This window comes from Podarcis pityusensis, assembly GCF_964106645.2.
Source record: "Podarcis pityusensis genome assembly, chromosome: 7".
NCBI lineage: Eukaryota > Metazoa > Chordata > Lepidosauria > Squamata > Lacertidae > Podarcis > Podarcis pityusensis.
The window spans coordinates 49,482,846-49,502,609 of record NC_138031.1 but is presented as its reverse complement, the minus strand read 5'-3'; the positions used below and the strand labels follow the sequence as shown (position 1 = coordinate 49,502,609).

The window sequence follows — 19,764 nt, the reverse complement described above, 5'->3', positions numbered from 1 at the left end:
CTTCCAGGTCATGTGGCTAGTATGACTTAAGTCACTTCTCGTGAACCAGAGCAGCACACAGAAACACCGTTTACCTTCCTGCCAGAGCAGTACCTATTTATCTACTTGCACTTGACGTCCTTTCGAACTGCTAGGTGGGCAGGAGCTGGGACCGAACAACGGGAGCTCACCCCATCGCGGGGATTCGAACCGCCAACCTTCCGATCGGCAAGCCCTAGGCTCTGTGGTTTAGACCACAGCGCCACCCGTGTCCCTAAGTATTGTTCTTAGCAAAACACTTTTAATATAATCAAAGACCAGGAAGTAACGATAAAATCTACCTTCTACGCTGAGATGGAGTGGTCTACACATCATGTTAAGCCATCTAATTAGTGTACCACAAGTAGAGAGATGTTCTGAATACCTAAACAATAGACCCTGAACAGATTCAAGTAACATAAAGTGAAGACTGGCAAGGAATCTAAGGAGTCTAATCTACAGGGATTAGAAAGATTCCCAATTTGTATACTATAAAAGTGAAAATATGCAAACTCGGGCTTAGGGCTTAGTTCTGTCTTTATGGAGTTTAAGAATTTGTAAGTTCTTATATCAAACTTAAGTTTTTTGTTAGATCAGCAACACAAAACCAATATTCAATGCTTATTCAATAGAATAAACTGCATTTACATTGGTATCTTGCTAAATTCTGCCAAATTGGACATAATGAATTATATGAATGCTAGTGCTGTCAAACACATTAGTGCTGTTCATACGTTACGAGGATATTCCAAAATTACAGTTTGCAATAAATAGAAACTAGGTTTAATCTTGCCCTTGTTTCATTACAATTTGCATTCAGATTATTTTAGGACGTTGTAAAGCACGCACCTTAAACACAGTATTCTGTGTTAAATTCACAGGTCTTTGTAGTAGCCCTGAGTAATCTTAGTAGCCCTGAGATTAATTATATGGCATTGAAAACATCTGTCCCTTCAGTGTACCCAGTGGATAAGTCATATCTTCAAAATCACCTACACTGTGTGGGTACCTGAAACTTCTATCTGATGCAACTATCTTTGACTATTAAGGCCAGGGATGGGTAATTGTGGCCCTCTGGATGCTGCTGGGTTACAACTTGTATTATCCCTGAAACTGGCTTTTGCTGGCTGTGGCTGATGAGAGTAGAAGTTCAACAATACCTAGAGGGCCACAGGTTAGCTATGTATACATTCCACTTGCACAGCAGTTTGGTCTCTCTTAATATAATATTTTCCCCACCCCCCTTTCTACTACTCAATTTCTTTGTGACCACTTGTTAGATTTATATAATTTATGTACCTAAACATATCTATATTAAATAAAAGCTTTTTAAAGAGACTTTATTTTGTTCTTATTTTAATTTCAAATTTATGTAAAATTGATATAAAGTGTTGTGTTATTTGGGTTAAATAGCCCTGGTTTGGGGATGACTCTTGCATTTTCCATTTGCCTATAACAAAATTAATAAATATAAACAATAATAAAACTTGAATTTTAATCTCAGGTGAGTAACTAATAATAAAGTAAAATTATTATACCAGACTGTAAGCAACTGAACTCATGTTTTCATCTGTATGCAGTTCAGATTTTATTTTCTGAAGTTGTTCCTTACAGCTAGAACAATAGTCTTAAAGGTCTGGCCGAACTCCAAAACCAGGTCCCTTGGGTGGTTCTGTCAGAGAAGTGAGACCACCAGCTGGCTCACAAGAGAAGCGCCCACTCCTGCAAAAAGAGAGAGCAATTAACTTATGCATTACTTCCATTGCACTACTCATCTTCAAGGGTAAACAGAAGTCAGACTCATTTTCTTCAAACCTCTTTAGTTCTGGATATTTGTGAAAACATGAACCTAGTCGCAAGTTTAAAAACAAGTTCAAAAGCCAATGTATGCATGCTACTTTCTAAGCACAGTTGTAGTTCTTGCATGCTCAACTTTATAGCTCCACTGAAGTAACTTGGGCTTACATCTGAGTATAGGATCAGGCTGTCTTGTAAACCAAATACGTAGGTTGAATTTTACAAGCTGAATGTTAGGAAAAACCCCTCGGTTGTTAAATTACTGTGTGTTTATTACATTTTTATCCTGCCCTTTTTCTGAGAACCCCCATATTATTCTCACAGCAACCCACTGAAATAGGTTAAGCACATATGGGACCAGCCCAGTCTTCCTGTGAGCGACATGGCTGAGCAGAGATTTGAATCTGGTTCTCTCTGGTCTTAGTCTAGCACTGTACCTCACTGGCATAACATTCTTCCTCTGTAGCAAGCATACAATCAAATTACAAAAGAAAGTGATGCGGCAAATACTGTTTCTCAAAAATAAAAATTAATAATTTTGTGTCTGAGAGCATCACAGTTTGACTATAACTTGCAAAATGATTGCCACAAATAAGTGAATCTGATTTATTTAGAGCGCTGTATGGCCACTGAAGGCACTTGCACTGAAATCTATGCAGTGTAAAACTAGCTTGAGCATCCTGACTGGGCATAAAAAATGTAAAGAAGTGAGGGTGTAAGCCTGTCAAATAAGCACTTGAATAAACACACAATTAAATTTAGAAGCAATCCCATCTCTGAAGTTTGGTCAAGACTCAATACTGCTGTGAATTCAGCTATTTCAATGAAATGTTTACCTTCATTTCTTGGCAACTAGGACACAGACCCTTAAAGTGTATAAACTTGAAGCATCATTGGAATAAAGGTTTATATTTGGTTTCCCATATCTATAGATATGTTTGCAACTTGCTGTGGAAAGAGTATGTAATGCTAATTACATACAATGTTACTGTTCCCAATTTTCCTTAGTTTTTATTATATGGTACAAATGAATAAAATACCTTGGTCCAGGTTTTGGAACTTTTCCAGCTTTTAGTTCATCAATTATGTCTTCTATGTCTTTTGTTGTCAGATCTTCCTGAAATGTGAAATAAGGAAAATGTAAAGATTTCCAGACATTTAAAAAAGTATGATAGCTTTTTTGGGGGGACTAAAAGTATCACTCTGTGGTAATTCTATTAACACTTGAAAAAATGTAGGCATAATTATAGCTTTTAAGTGGGGCAGGTGTCCTGCTGTCTAGTAGATCCTACAATTTGTCAATATGTGTGATGGGACGATGAGCTGCTTGTGTGTAAAATCCTAGTCCCTCAGAGTTTGGTCAAGTTTGCAAACCTCTGTCTGTAACGGAGCCCCTTAAACATGGCTCCGTCAGTCGCTGGCAGATTCCGACAGTGGTTGCTTTCGGAATCGCTTCCAACATAAAAGCTCCTTAACGGAAACACGTCTTCTGGACTCTCTGCGTGACAGTTTCCGGCGAGGAGTGGGTGTCCCTACAGGAGGTCCTGAAACCTCCCCACTGTTTTCGCTGGAAGTGTCTCTGAGCCATCCCTCCAGCTCCCTTTCCCTCAGCTCAGCTCCTCTCCCCCTACTGGTTCCCTCTTCAGCTGCTGAGTCTCTCCCAACCTGTGTGAGCCCTTTCACTTCCCTTCCTTCCGATGGCAGTTCCCTGACATCCACCTCCCCTCCAGGGCCCCCTTCATCCCCTCTCGCCCCCTCCTCTACGGGCGGTGAGGAGGCAAAACCCCGGAATGAACTTCCTTCATCTTCCGATGTCCCGAACACTTCTCTCCACCTGTTGCGGTTCCTGGTCTCGAAGTACTCCTCCTCCTCAGAGTCCATCTCCCCTTCCCCTTCCGATTCCGAGAATCCTTCCAACTCCTCCTCCTCATCGGTGGTCCCAAAGTATTCCCTCCGGAACCTCTCCACAGGCTGAGGTTTCCTTGGGAACCTTTGATGGAACGTTTCTATCAATACCTCGTCATTGATATCTTCTGCCATTACCCAAGTGTTTTCTGACTCCGGTTCTCCTTCCCACGCTACCAAATACTCCACCTGATCCCCCTTCCATCTGGCGTCGAGGATTTCTGCCACATGGCTGCTGCATTCCCTTTCTTCTATGACCGGTCCCCGAGTGGCCATCCCTTCTCGTCCCCCCTCATACGGTGACAGTAACGACCTGTGAAATACTGGGTGCAGTTTCATGTGGTTGGGTAACCGGAGCCTGAAAGCCACTGGGTTGACCTGTTGAATGACCTCAAAGGGACCCAATCTCCTGGGTCTTAATTTCTTACAACCTCCTTTGAACGGCAACCCTTGGGTTGACAGCCACACCCTATCTCCCACCCTTATGGTTTCACCTTCCCTTCGGTTCTTGTCTGCCTGCCTCTTGTATTCTTCCTTCGCCCTTTCTAAGTTGAGTTGGAGCTGACGATGGATTGCTTCCATTTCTTCTACAAAATGCTCGGCTGCCGGGACACCCCATCTCTCCCCTTCTCCCCCTGGGAAAGCCCTGGGATGACACCCATAATTAGCCAAGAAGGGGCTCATCCCTGTGGACACATTCTCGGCATTGTTGTAGGCAAATTCCGCCAGCGCCAACTTTTCTACCCAGTCATTCTCTCTGTCATTGACATAACACCTCAGGTATTGCTGGAGGACCCCGTTTGCTCTTTCCGCCTGCCCGTTGGTTTCAGGGTGCCGGGCAGTCGAAAAGTTGACCTCCACCTGCAGTAAGCTCATGAGCTTCCTCCAGAACCTGGAAGTAAATTGTTTTCCTCGGTCTGAGACCACCCTCAATGGCACCCCGTGCAACCTAAAAATGTGTTCTACAAATAACTTCGCTGTCTCTTCCGCCGTGACTGCATGCGAGCAGGCTACAAAGTGGCACATCTTTGTTAGTAGGTCTACCACCACCATGATGGCTGTTTTCCCCTTGGACTTCGGCAGATCAGTCATAAAATCTATCGGCACTGCCTCCCAAGGTCGTTCTGGGGTTGGTAAGGGTTCTAATAGCCCCGCCGGTGCCCGCCTCTCCCCTTTGGCTCGCTGGCATTGCTCACACCCTCTTACATACTCCCGTACATCTTCCCTCACCTTAGGCCACCAAAATTCCCTGGTGACCAACCACATGGTTTTGTGTTGTCCAAAATGCCCCGCCGTGGGGCTGTCGTGCAACTGCTTGAGTACCCTCCCCCTTAAGTCTCCTTCAGGGATATACAGTGCCCCTTTGTAATACAAAGCTCCATTTCTTTCCTCGAAACCCCCTGGTTCCTCTCCCTCACCCCTAAGACCTCTGAGCTTATTCTGGGCGTATTCATCATTCTCTGTTTCCTCTACCAGTTCTCTTTGTCCCACCAATGCCGCCCCACACACCCAGCGGTCCTCTGGAATGACATGTCTCTCTTCGGGTGCTCCCTCCCCCTCCAAATATTCAGGTTTGCGTGAGAGAGCGTCCGCCCTAATGTTCTCTGGGCCTGGCACGTAACAAATCTCAAAGTTAAATTTGGAGAACTCCTGGGCCCATCTCACTTGCCGTTGGTTGAGCACTCGTGCCGTCCTCCAATACTCTAGGTTCTTGTGGTCAGTGCACACTTGCACCTTATGTTGTGCGCCAATTAGCAGGTGCCTCCATCTCCGGAACGCCTCATGAATGGCTAGTAGTTCTCGGTCATACACCGTGTAGTTCCTCTCGGATTTGTTCAGCTTTCGCGAAAAAAAAGGCACACGGTCTCCACTCTGACTCCTCCTTCCCTGGCTGCAGAAGCACCGCCCCAATAGCTCTGTCTGATGCGTCAGTTTCCACTCTCATCGGTTTTTGTAAATCCACATGCAGGAGTTGTTGTTCCGAGGCGAAGGCCCTTTTTAGTTCCTCAAATGCTCGCTCCGCCTCCTCAGTCCAAACGAACTTCTTCTTACTGCTGAGACAGTCCGTAATGGGCGCCGTCAGGTGGGCAAAGTTTCGGATGAACTTACGATAGAAGTTCCCAAATCCTAGGAACCTCTGCACATCCTTCCTTGTTTTGGGTGTTTTCCATTCCAGCACCGCCTGGACCTTGCCGGGATCCATGGCCAATCCCTTGTCTGACAGGCGATACCCCAGGAATTCCACCTCCTTGGTATGAAACTGACACTTCTCCAGTTTCACCCACAGCTGGTTGGCTTGCAGCCTGCTCAACACTTCTCTGACGTCTCTCACATGCTGCTCCTCATTCTCAGAATACACCAACACGTCGTCTAAGAAGGCCACACAATTCTTGTAAAGCAAAGGCCCCAGGACGTGGTTCATAAACGATTGAAAGCACGCGGAGCCTCCTTGTAGGCCGAAGGGCATAACTAAATATTCAAATGCCCCCAAAGGGGTGAACATGGTGGTTTTCCATTCATCCCCCTTCCTTATTCGTATCAGGTTGTACGCCCCCCTTAGGTCCAGTTTAGTAAAAATCTTTCCCTTCCTGACCCTTGTCAAAATGTCGTCAATCCTGGGCATAGGGAAAGCCACTGGTTCTGACACTGCATTTAAGGCCCTGAAGTCACACACAAGCCTCGGCTTGTTCGTGTTTTTTTTTATCCACAAAAAACACTGGGCTGCCCCCCACCGCCCTGGACTCTCTGATGAACCCTCTCTTCAGGTTCTTGTCAATGAACTCTCTTAGCTCCTGCATCTCTCTGTCTGACATGGCGTACAGCTTGCCTACAGGGAGCTGTGCCCCAGGGAGTAAATTGATTTGACAGTCAAAGGGTCTATGCGGGGGTAGTTGGTCAGCTTCCCTTTCGCTGAAGACGTCGCGGAGATCTGCGTATTGTCGTGGTACCTTCACGTTCTCCGTTACTTCAGTCCCTGCTAGGGTGGCTTGGGCCCCTGCCAAACCCTTTCCCTCTTTGCAGTGTTCTAAGCAATGTGCTGAACCAAAAGAAACCACTCTCTGATGCCAGCCCACCAGCGGATCATGTAACGCTAGCCAGCTCATCCCCAATATAATGGGAGCTCCTCCCAAGGTGGCCACATTAAACGCTATCAGTTCGGTGTGCCTTGCCACCTTCATTATCATTGGGACGGTCTGCAAGCTGACTTCTCCTCCCAACAGCTCCCTGCCATCGATCGTGGTCACCTGCAGGGGGTTGCTTAAAGGGATCGTCTGTATCTGGTGTTCAGCTGCAAACTCTTTGCTCATGAAATTGCAGGAGCTGCCTGAGTCCAACAGCGCCTTTATCTTTAGAGGGTGTCCGTTTGGCAGCTCTAGCGCCACTTCTATCACTAGGGCGGGTTTAGGAGGTTCTGGCGTGGGCACTTTCACTGCTCTTTGGCCTGGCTGCTGTGCCCCGACGGTGGCAGCCAGGCGTTGGCTTTTACTTGCTTCGGTATTTCTTCCTCTCTTCCCTCCACAGCTCCTACCATCCCTTGCCATTCCTTCCTCTGGGGGCAGACTCTGGCAAAGTGACCTGGCTGTTGGCAGAGATAGCATTTCCGGGCGCCTTTTCCCTCCTTCTTTTCCCCCTCACTGGGCTTTGAAACTGCGCGCGCGCGCGCTGTTCCGATTTCCATCGGCTCTGCCGGCGGGAAAGTTGGCTCTGGAATGTCTGGAATGCGGAACTCCTTCCAACGTTCCCCCTTCCCTTCCCGCCTCTCCAATGCTCTCGCCTCCTGGCGCGCTCCTATGGTCAGCGCTGATTTGGTCAGCTGGTCCATAGACTCCGCCCTGGGCGCCCGGGAAAGTTCGTCTTTCACAGCCGAAGAAAGCCCTTCTTCAAAGAGCATTTGAATGGGTTCCGCCGATAGATCCCACCCCAATTTATGGATCAACATGGTGAACTCAGTCCAGTACTCACGGACAGATCGGCTCCCCTGTTTGCAAGCCATTAACTGTCTGCGGACCACTCCCTGTTCAATATCGCTGGAAAACATCAGATCCATGGCGCGAAAGAACTTCATCGTGTCCTTTAGGACGTCACTATTCGCTGCCATCAGGGGTCTAACCCAGTCTCTCGCCCCCTTTTCAAGATGCCCAATCACGAAAGCCACTCGTGATTCCTCGTCAGGGAATTCATCAAACTGCAGATTGAGGGCATATTGCATCTCTGTCCGAAAGCCATGATAGTCTTTGGGCTCCCCCCCAAACTTCTGCACCAATCCTGGTACCTTTCTGACGAGCTGGGTGTCTTTCCCCTTTTTGTCTGCATCCTGAGCCCTCCTCTCCTCAAGCCTCGCCGTCTGCAGCGCTAGCTGGACCTCCAACACCCGGTACCTTTCTTCCAGGCTTGGACCCGCTCCAGCTCCTGCTTCTCCGGTTCCGGCTGGGTTGCTCATGATGCCTTCTCCTGCACAAGCTGCTCACGAAGACTGTCGGAATGCTGTGATGGGACGATGAGCTGCTTGTGTGTAAAATCCTAGTCCCTCAGAGTTTGGTCAAGTTTGCAAACCTCTGTCTGTAACGGAGCCCCTTAAACATGGCTCCGTCAGTCGCTGGCAGATTCCGACAGTGGTTGCTTTCGGAATCGCTTCCAACATAAAAGCTCCTTAACGGAAACACGTCTTCTGGACTCTCTGCGTGACAGTTTCCGGCGAGGAGTGGGTGTCCCTACAGGAGGTCCTGAAACCTCCCCACTGTTTTCGCTGGAAGTGTCTCTGAGCCATCCCTCCAGCTCCCTTTCCCTCAGCTCAGCTCCTCTCCCCCTACTGGTTCCCTCTTCAGCTGCTGAGTCTCTCCCAACCTGTGTGAGCCCTTTCACTTCCCTTCCTTCCGATGGCAGTTCCCTGACAATATGGTTATAGGAACAAATGCTCACAGCAATACACTACTGTCACACAGCAAACACGGAATACAAACTGGTTCAAACCCAGCTCATTTCCAATTAACAATCCACTTAATTATTTATGTGAGGAAACAGCTTTTAGTACTATTAAAATAAAGAAAAAACAGGATAAGTTAAACTGGATAAACATAGTTTGATTACATTGGGTTATATTTGGTTACTCTGAATAGTAAACTCAGATGGTAAGCACCAAGAGGTAATGCAGAAGTACACTTTAAAGGGGGGTACAGGACAACCCCTCTTCTAACAGCTCACTGAGGACTGAGCACATTCAGTATCTGGTGGGGAAAACAAAAGTGTGTGTTTGGGGGAGGGAGGATGAAATGAGTTAACCTGCTAGCATTGTCCTCTTCCAGGATATCAGAACAGGAGCTCCCTAGTTATTTTAATGCAAATATTTTGTTTCAATTTTGGGGGCTATTTTGCTGTGCAAACCTTGCTAATTCCAAAGCAAACCTAGTTAAGTGTCCCAGTATTACAGGACAGAAAAAGTTGTGGCTAAGAGAGAGGGGCTTATGACAACCCTGCAATATTAGTCATACTGTATGCCGCAAATCAGGCTCAAGTGGTTATTACACTTCAGCGTTGTTCAGAGATATTACACCCTAGTGCAGGTTTGAGGATTGGACTGAAGCAAATAGCTTGTGACAAACCTGCAGTGATACCCATTTCTCTCACTGCAGATTGGGCTGATAAAAGATTTTACCACAACCCTGCAGGGTTGTTGTAGGTTAGGGGCTGTACTGAGAGAGAGGGGGGGGGAGAGGGGGAAGCTTATTACAGCTCTGCCATATACAACTATTAATATTGCAGGTCAGAGGTGGGGCTGAAGCTGATTCATATTACCAGTCAAAAATTCTCCATACTTCTCAGGAGGAAGAAAAGGCCACTCTGCATGAACTGCTACTTCAGACCACCTTGCACAGCAGAAGCTTTGTGTTCTATTAACTTGCATGCAGACCAGCAGCACTTTATATTACGGTTGGACTCAAGTCAAGGAAGAGACTACTTTTTTGATGCTAGTGTTTGTGTATTCATCTCCCCTAAAGCCACAGGATCAGACAACAAATGCACCCCATGGATACACTGCAACATTTTGTTGGAGGGACCCACTTGTACTTACATAATAGTTATCATTTATTTGTACCATTGGTGCATTTACGCAAGCCCCCAAACATTCCACTTCAATCAGAGTGAAGAGTTTATCAGGTGTTGTTTCTCCAACTTTTATACCTAGGGACATAAGCAAAAACAAAGCAGCATTAGAACCTTGCAGGCCTTTTCCCACTTGCCCTGGGAGACCAGGGCCCTGACTTGACTCCAGCTACAAAAGCTGAGGCTGCTGAACAGACTCTTGGGCTGGGGTATTGTTTAGGAGGAGGCTGTTGCTGTTATTTATATTTAAAAAAAAATATTTGTTTTAGATCTGATTAGGATTTATGTGGAAATTGTTTAATTTTGTTGTATGTTTATAACCACTTTTGTTGTTGGTAATTACGTATTTTTTCATGTTGTAAGCCGCCTTGAGCATATTTTGAACAACGGAAAGGAGGAATACAAATAAAATGATGTTTGTATGTCTGTAATCTCAAACAGTAAATTTTCATAGTGATTTCCTTAAATATAAACAAGGACAAAATGCATAGATTGTGTCTGTTTAGTTAAGTTGGGAATCGTGTGCAAACAGGTGCTCTGTGGGTGATTCCCAGCCTGATCTAGCAGCAGGGGTTGCATTCAAACTTACAGGACTATAAAGATCTGGCTGTTAGAGCAGGCTGGAGAATCTAGTTTTATAGTGCATGCACTGTTGAATAAGGACTGATATTTAAAATTATAGCTGTTTTAGACCTTATAAAAATGAAAGCAGTTGGCTGCATTATATGAATGCCTGTGTGGCAGTGGCATCCTGCCAGGATGACAGCTACACCCCCACCACTGTAATATATTTAGCGAAGTGTCAGGATGTGAAAACTTAATGTTTCTCTCCGTTGTTGAACAGATCCATAAAGGTTGTACTTGTCTCATAACATTCAAAAGGTTACTGACCAAGGTGTGGTAGAGTGAGAGATGATGTCTGGTCAGACCTGGACAAAGATCCAAGCTATAGAAACCATAGCATTAAAACAGCCACAGCCATTTTAAAGCAAATTAGGAGAGGGGATGTTGAAAACATTAGGCTCCCTTAATTTTTATGTTTACCTCCTTTTTTCAGCATTTCCTGAAACTTCAAGTTGTATATACTGTATAACCTGTTATTCAGAACAGACTGAAGTCCCCAGAAGAGAAGGGCATACAATTTCTAGTTGTAAAGTGGGCCTACGGTTATACAGATAATTATCACTGCTGTTAAGCAGGCCTGTTACTATGCTCTCATTTAAAGTGTGTTCAGTATCAGTTTAAAACACTATTATTTGAAGTGATGAGGTTTTCACATTTTAGTTTGATTCCAAACACTTTCTTTACTTTCATTTCCAGGAAGAAAAAGGTGTAGTAGCAGAGAAAATGACTATACATTAAAAATGTTCTGGAGCCTTACCAAGTCCTCTGTAAAAGGTAGTACAATGTAAATGAAGAACCCCACATGAGAGAAGTAAGCTACATATCCTACCAAGCTTCTTCTGAATGGCTTCTAATATGCTATCCGAGTCACACAGCATGCAAGGCGTAGTGGTGCAGATCTGAATATGGTATTTCCCAACGGGTTTACGATTATACATTGTATAAAAGGTTGCTACTTCATAAACTCTCATGGGAGGTATGTCTAGAATCTCAGCAACCTGTAACAATAAAAGACTGTTTTATTTTTTCAGGACATAAAATGAGCAGTTTCAACTAACACCAACATTTTGAAAAGCAATTATAATGCCAGCGATGATATGAATCCTTGTATTTCTTAACCAATAATTTTTTTCCACAAAATGTGATAGTAAATGTGCATTTTTTCAAGCGTTTGTTCTTCCAAGATTGATTATTAACAAGGTGTTATTGTTAATATAGTCCATGACCCGGACTATAGTTACCATCAGCCCCAGCTAGGAGAGCCTTTGGGGTACGAATGATGGAATTTGAGTCCAACAACAATAGTAGATCCACAGGCCATTATTTAATCCCATGAACTCACTGGTAGAAATTATCAATAAATATTTTAAAGTGCTAGATTTCAGACTATTGAAAACTATTTACAGAATATCAAAACTATTTTCAGACTAGAAAATGTTCTACCACATAATTCAAAGCAGCACCAAAAAAACCACATCCCTGTTGTCCTATTCTTTCTTTTACTATACCTATGAGTGCACTACCCCTGACCTGCATATAGTACATCAGCAACGTAGTCTGATAGGAACAGTCAGTGCACTTTTATTCAGATACAGAAGTCTCTTAGAAGATTTCTTCATGACACAACTTTATTAAAAAACCATACTATAGACAGTAAAGCTTTTGATAACTACTACTTATACTGGTATAGCTTCTTTCACATAATGTGCTTTACATTTTGTACAAGACTAACCAACTATTATAAACAGCATTATTATCCATGCTTCATATGTAAAAAACACAATAATGATTACATACATACAGTGGTGCCCCGCAAGACGAATGCCTCGCAAGACGGAAAACCCGCTAGACGAAAGGGTTTTCCGTTTTTGAGTTGCTTCGCAGGACGAATTTCCCTATGGGCTTGCTTCGCAAGACGAAAATGTCTTGCAAGTCTAGAGATTTTTTTTTCGCTTTCCCCCCCCCTTTATCTAATCTGCTAAGCCTTTAATAGCCTTAAATAGCCTTTTAGCAGCTAATCCCCTAAGCCTTTAAGCCTTTAATAGCCGCTAAACCGCTAATAGCGCTAATCCGTTAAGCCGCTAATAGGATTGCTTCGCAAGACGAAAAAACCGCTAGACGAAGACTCTCGCGGAACGGATTAATTTCGTCTTGCGAAGCACCACTGTACAAACAAATAAACATACATACATACATACATACATACATACATATAACTAATCAAATAAAACAACAGGGACATTCAAAAGGGCCTTAAGAAATCATGTACAATATTCCTTAACTCAAGACCAATAATCACATAAGCAAATGATTAAACAGATACTCAAACTCAGGTCTCACACTCAAAACATTTTTAAACCCTTAACTAATATCCACAAAAAACCTGCCTTAGTGAAATATTGAATATAGGCAAGCTGTATAAGCCAAAAGTTGGCCTGTCTGATATTCTGTTCTCTTAATCTACACATCAATCTCTGACTTTTGTCTTCTGGGTTTCTGGGGTTTTCCTGTTGTTATTCTGTCTTTCACAGCTACAATAAACCTACCACTAAAATTATGGACTGGTCCTTTCTTCGCCAGAGGGCAAACGGGCAAATTTAGCAGGGGATCAAATACTTTCCCCCCCTCACTGTAAATACGATAGCTTAGCTACCAGGATATATCCCCCAACATCTGTTATACCACTCTGTGATGGACTGGATGTTGATGGAGCTCCAGTTCCCTTCGTATGGGATTCTGGATGCAGCTAATAAGCACCCATTTCCAAATGTCATATTTTACTGACACATCCAAGTAATTCAACAACAACAATGTGTAGCAGAACTCTGTATACCAGAAACCTATTCTTTTGGTCTTTAATTGTTCTCAAACATTTTTTTGCCCAGTCGCATTTCCACCCAAGATGATAAAACCACCCTCCTCTTTTTGGTATTTGCAGAAGGTGTCTGGGTAATTACTATTGCCGCAGAGCGCAACCCGAAAGCGCTCAACCTGAAGCGTATTTATCCCGAGGTATGACTGTAAAACGGTTCTTGCTTGTTCCCATATTTAACAAAAACTTACAAACCAATAGCCGAAGCTTTTCCTACACTTTCATCAGAACATTTTCACCAATATTCTGAGCCCACTTGAGAATGTATTCCTTGATCTGTTCCTCCTCTGTATCATAATTTAACAATAATTGATGAACTTCAATATAAGCTTCTCAAACTCTGCCATATCTTTTTGTTGATCATTATATCTAAGAATGAGTTCGAAAATATCTAAACCATGGAAGGTTTGCCTCCTGAAATAATGAAGTACCTTATTCATTGCTGATATAGGTAGCCATCCATGCTGTCTTTGGGCTAGATCCAGGACTGACATCACTGCTCCAGATTTGTGTCCCTCTGGATAGTTGCTTACTATTGCCTCTATTCGCTGTTAAAAGAAAATAAGCATTACAATAGCAAAAAAAATCAGTTTTCTGTAAAGATACAGCCTATCAAGTATCATGACATACCTTATAGTTTTCAGGTGTGAAATCAAATTGAGTATTTGGGTTGTTTTCAGGAGTATCTCTGTGCTGTACAAACAAAATAATGAAACAATTACACATATGTCAGATGCAGCAAAAACAAGACTATTCTACCTTAATAGTTATGTAGAAGATGATATTTTGTACAAACACAGCTTCTCATGCAAGTATGAAAAGATACATCTGCAAAAAAAATTCTTCTGTTCAACAGATACAGGAGCTGCTTTCTCCTATACATCTGGTCAGCCTATTTCAAACAGACTGAAATAAAATATTGTTCCCTGCAGTTTAATCATAGACTTAACACAATATGAAAAAAGCTTTTTTAAAAGACTAACACTTTAGGTAATTAGAACTTCAACCCTGCATAAGTGTTATAGGTATATTCCACTAGTATCAAGGCATGCCGCTTATTCCTGTTATGTTGCCTTTTTCTTTCCTACTCAACTCCCTCCACAGCCCTTCTTCTTTGTTCCCTTGGCAAAGACTCTGGTTCATACCCTAATCATATCTCACATAGAATAACACAATCTTCTCCTTGCTGGTCTTCTCAATTTTGCCTTCTCATTTCTTTTCCAGCCAAAGTTGTTCACTTCCGCTGCTGCTCTGATTGTGAGACACTCCTCCCAAAATCCCCTCACTGGTTTTTACTTAGTTCCCACATTCAGAACATACACCTTGCTCTTACCTTCAAATGTCTTTCCCCTTCTCATCTCTCCAATATATCCCTGCCCATGACCTTTGCCCCTCCAGCTTCACCATTCTGTGTGTTTACTGCTGCCTTCTTTTCCCTCCCTATCGTCTTGGTTTTCCCTGTACAGAAGTTTAGTTAAGCTCCTCAGAGACACGGACCAGTACTTTTGCGCTCTGTAAAGTGTCATGCACATTGATGGCATTATATACATAAATAATAATTACATCTCAAGTAAAGTAAAAAGTACCAAATACGTTCAAGTAGCTAAGTGCCTGATAAAAATTAAAAGCAATAATTTCTGCTTGAGAATACAAAAGAGCTACAGAGGGTATAATTATGTATTGCAATATAGGTACACATAGAGAAGTCATGTATCATAAAGAATGGTTCATGTTATTTTTCTAAGCATTTAGACCCATGGCTCCCTATTGTGTAGTTTTCCCCACTGCACATTTTGTCTTTATATCAGCAGGTCATCTATATTAGGGAAGATGCCTTTTATTCAGTCAAACCATTCTCCACCTGTCTCAGTATTGTCTATGCTGAGTGGCAGTAGCTCTCAAAGGTTTCAGCAAGGAGTCTTTCCTGGTCCTACCTGGAAATGACGGGGGGGTCGAACCTGGGACATTTTTGCATACAAAGCATGTGCTCCACCATTAAGCTAGACGGCAGGACTTAAAATCAGAAGTGTTGTAAAGTCATACAACATGGGCAAAATTTATCAAGCCTTACCAACATTTCATCATACCCTACTGAGTGGGGTTAATGTTGTGATATCTCTTTTGCCAAATTTCTCTTGCCCGTCTATTTACAGGTTCCGGTTACAGTAGAACTTCTACTCACGACCACAATCCATTCCGGAGGCCCGTCCTTATGGGTCGTTGGGAGAAGTGTCGTTGTGCGCAGGCGCGGGCGGCGATCACCCGCTCCTGCGCATATGGCGAGTGCCGCTTCTGCGCAAGCGGCGGTTGCCGCTCCTTTGCGTGCGCGAATGGCAATAGCCCCTGCACATGCGGAAACGGCGGCAAACCCACTGGTTATTTCCAGGTTTCCCGCAGTCGCAACTTGGAATGTCTGCAAGTGGAGGCGGTTGTAAGTAGAGGTTCTACTGTACAGTTAAGTGAAAATGTAGATACGAGTCTTTGAAATAAAGCCAAATAGAAGCACCAGTTTGTACAATCTATAAAGCAACAACGGTATCAAAGCTACAATTATGACCCACGAAAACTTCCTGCTGAAACAGGTTAACTTCCAGGTTAACAGTACCACCATTACTGCAGAACAGATGCATTATTCCAACACCCAAATAAACAGAAATAATTAAAGCTTTTGAACTCATATGGAGTTACTCAGATACATTCTCTCTCAATAAAATCTCATCTTCATTAATATAAAAAGGAGAGATATTATCAATGTAGTCTTACATTTGCTGAGAAAAATGGATTGTGATATTACTGTGGAGGACAAGTGATTAAAAAAGACAATAAAAACCACATTTCTCAATTTTCAGTTACATCTGCTTTAGTTGTACATACAAATTGCTTACCACAAACAAAGCTCCACCACCACCATTGCGTACAGCTGTTGCATGAAGAGAGCGAATCTGTGCCACCTACAAAGCACATTTTATAGAAGGTAAGCATCTGTTTTAAAGTTACATCTTACATATACAGTACCACATTAAAAAAAAAGCAGGGAATACCAAAGAAACCAATATCTAACCCACCTGAAAAAAGTTTTGTGTCTGCCCATCCCTTCTGCTCCTAAACAACTTATATAATTCATGATGGCGGTACCAACTGGAAGCTCAGAGCAAAAGATGATGATGGGCATGATTTTAGCCTGCCTGTGACCCTTCTATGAGAACCGCCTCAAATACTTCTTTTCCACAGGAACTACAAAACCACAGTAAAGTTTGCTTGCGCATCAGTTTTCGAAGCTTTATCGCCCTCAGCCATTATATTAATCCACTGTCTCACACCAATATACTTGATTGGAATCCTCCAGTAATTCTGATCTAACAGCATGCTTATCTAACAACTAAGTGGTCTGCTTCATAGAAAACTACCAAAGTGTGCTGCAGCACTAAAGAAGGCACATTACTTGAATCACTGAAATTGCTATAAACAATACCCAAATAAAGTGCAGTAGTAGGAAAACATTGCAAATCAATGTGCTAAGAGGTCATAGAGAAGGAAACAGGAAAAGAAGTACAGTATATGCTTGGGCAGGTCTTGGGCAAGAGGCAATTTTACCATAATGAAGCAAGTGTACAATAACTAATATGAACAAACAGATTATCAATGCCCATTACTGTATAGCTATTGCCAAAACATAGAACTTAATGAGAAGCTATCTACAGGCTTCTGGCTAAGCAACCCAAATGAACCTGAATTTATCTTGGAATACCTATTTGCCACTATATACTCTCTCCTAGTGGTTGTCTTGAGAAATAGTCTGGTAGCACACTGCTGCAAGAATTGAGGTGTGTGTTGATATACCTTTTCAAGTTTACAAAAGAGAAGGAACAGCAGTTGTATGCATTTGAACAGCATGGTGCATCGCTGTGAGATAACAGAACACTTCCCTAAACTGCTGCCTAACTTTAGAGAAGGGATGATAAACATGGGCTAAAAATAGCCACATCCGTATTCCAACCCTGCCTCCCACAAACTTTAGTTGCAGGAGGTAAAAAACCACAAGTGTTCAGAAACAAATAGGCAATCAAATTTTTTTCTGCAGGGGCACCAGAATCTGTTGCTCATCTAAAAACTACTGTTTGTGCAGAGATTAATTCTTCAAACAGTACATAGTTCAAACTATGGTATTCACTACCACATGATGTAGTGACATGTTAACTCCAATTTAATTACTTTAAAAGGGAATTAGACAAATGATTGAGATAAGACTATCAATGGCTACTATTTATGATGGCTATATGCTAAGTTCAGAGACAATATGCCTCTGAATACCACTTGTTAGGGAGGGCCTTGGTGTCCTGCTTTCCATTGGCATTTGGCTGTCCATTGTGGGGAAAAGATGCTAAACTAGACAAGCCTTTGATCTGATACATCAGGGCCCTTATGTGATTGGTGCCAAAAACAAATTTTAATTTTAAATTAAATGGAATGTTTTCTTATTAAAGTAGAATCCTAGAATCATAGAATTGTAGTGTTGGAAGGGGCCACGAGGATCATCTAGTGTCCAACCTGCAGTGCAAGAATCTTTCGCCGAACGTGGGGCTCAAACTCACAACCCTGGCATTAAGAGTTTCCTGCTCTACTGACTGACCTATATTATTCATTTATATACAGAAATTTATATGCACATACAAATATTAATATGCTTCATGAAAACAGCTAAAGAAAGTTGTATGCAAACTCTACTATTTAAAGTAACTCTTTAAAAAGGAATGAGACTGTTCCTTTGATAAAAAATATATTCAAAATGCACTGGAAATTCATCAATCTTGCAACTGTCTCAATGCTCTTGTGGTAATTTCTATAACTGTTTCCGATCCCTTTTTGCCTGCATTTAGGGAACTCCTTTTCCATGCTAAGAAATACACATTGTACTCTTCTTTCATCACCCACCTGTCAAAAACATGTATTTACTTAAAAACCAAAGTGACACAACAGTCCAAGTTATCTTAGATTTTATGCTGTTCATCTCAGCAGTAGCCCCTGCTATGGAATACCAATTCCAGTCACTGTGCTTCCTATTCACTAGCTATCTGTCAGGTATAACACAAGACTCCTGCCATCATTTGGCTCACCCAGGGTTTGTATTGCTGGTCTGTTTGGCAGCCTTTGTCTGTGGTCAGAAGGAAAAAGCAACAACGATAAAGCAGCGCAGCACAAGGTCTGGACAACTAAACTGACAACAAAGGAGGGTAGTACCTATGAGGAAACAGGCATGACAGATATAGACCTACATGTTTAAATGGGGCCTGTCAGGGAATCTATCTAAAGCCAGAATCGATTTAAAGTGCTTCCTAGGACCCCACCACTTGTGAGGCTCCAAAACCAAGTGCAAAGGCCCAGCAGAAAAAAGAGCTCATATGCTCACCCAACCTGCGCTTCCAATTCTCTATCCACAACTTTATCAAGATTTGACAGGATTAGGAGTTTGGTCTGACGCTGTCACTTGCAGTAGTTTGAGCGTTCCCAAGACCTGACTTCACGTTACACGCGACAAACGTGTAACGCAACCCTTATGGTCGCTCCTGCTGCAGAACAGCCATTCCAAAAAAAAGAGGGTGGCATTCAGGAGGTGAAGAAGACGACGGCGGCATTTGTCCTTTCCCATCTACCTGCCTCCCCCCGGTCCGCAGCCCATTCCCTCTCCTCGTATGGTTTATTTTTCCTTTATAAGGCGTATTCCCAGGAAAGCATGGACCGTAAAGCAACCCCGCTCCCGACCAAACCCTCCGCCCAGCCCTTGTCCACCCCTCCCGCCATCTCCGCTTCTCCGCCGCAGAGGCTGCTAGGCTCGTCGGGAGCGGGGCAGGAACCGAATCAAGCTCCTCCCTTTCCCCTTCCCCCCCGAGGAAGGCGAGGGCCGCCTCCATGCCCTTGGCCGCTACTGCCCTCCACCGACACTGCCGGGGACGCCCGACCAGCGCGCTGGACGAAGCAGCGTTTCCCTCAACCCCACCGGCCCTCCTTACCGAACGCGCGAAGGCGGCCCGAAAAGGAGCGGACAGCAACATGGCGGCGCTCAGCCGCGGCTCCTCGCCGCCGCTGCCGGCAGACAAATGGAAAACTTCTCCTTCTCGAGGAGACGTTGCTGCTGCTGCTACGCGCTCGGCGCCGCGCACGCAGTCGCAGTGCGAGCCGCAGGCTGATCTGCGCATGCGCGCGCGACCTCGCCGCCTGCCGGAGATTGTGGACGCGCGCCCAGAAGAGGAGGAGGAGGAAAATAGTTAGGCGATGGGTTTCGAAAGGCAGCCCGATCGCGTTATGGAATGCTAATGGAAAAACATGTGTTTTTTAAGCCAGAATGTGCCAAACTTCAAAACTAGCTATATTTAGACCACAGGTGTAAATGTATTTATTCGTCCAGGTCTTTCGAACCCGATGGTTCTTAGTTTTCATGATAGATGTCA

General features: G+C 43.6%; 1 protein-coding gene across 1 annotated transcript; it reads right to left on the bottom strand.

The window, feature by feature from the left end:
• Window positions 1-1,581: 1,581 nt before the first annotated feature.
• On the bottom strand, window positions 1,582-19,527 carry NDUFV2 (NADH:ubiquinone oxidoreductase core subunit V2). Its single transcript, XM_081014292.1, has 8 exons — window positions 19,327-19,527; window positions 16,204-16,269; window positions 13,949-14,011; window positions 13,750-13,866; window positions 11,276-11,444; window positions 9,791-9,900; window positions 2,856-2,932; window positions 1,582-1,740 (listed from the first exon to the last, which is right to left on the bottom strand). The coding sequence occupies exons 1-8, from the start codon at window positions 19,510-19,512 to the stop codon at window positions 1,647-1,649; spliced, it is 882 nt and encodes a 293-aa protein (XP_080870418.1). The 5' UTR covers window positions 19,513-19,527; the 3' UTR covers window positions 1,582-1,646.
• Between the last annotated feature and the right edge of the window lie 237 nt (window positions 19,528-19,764).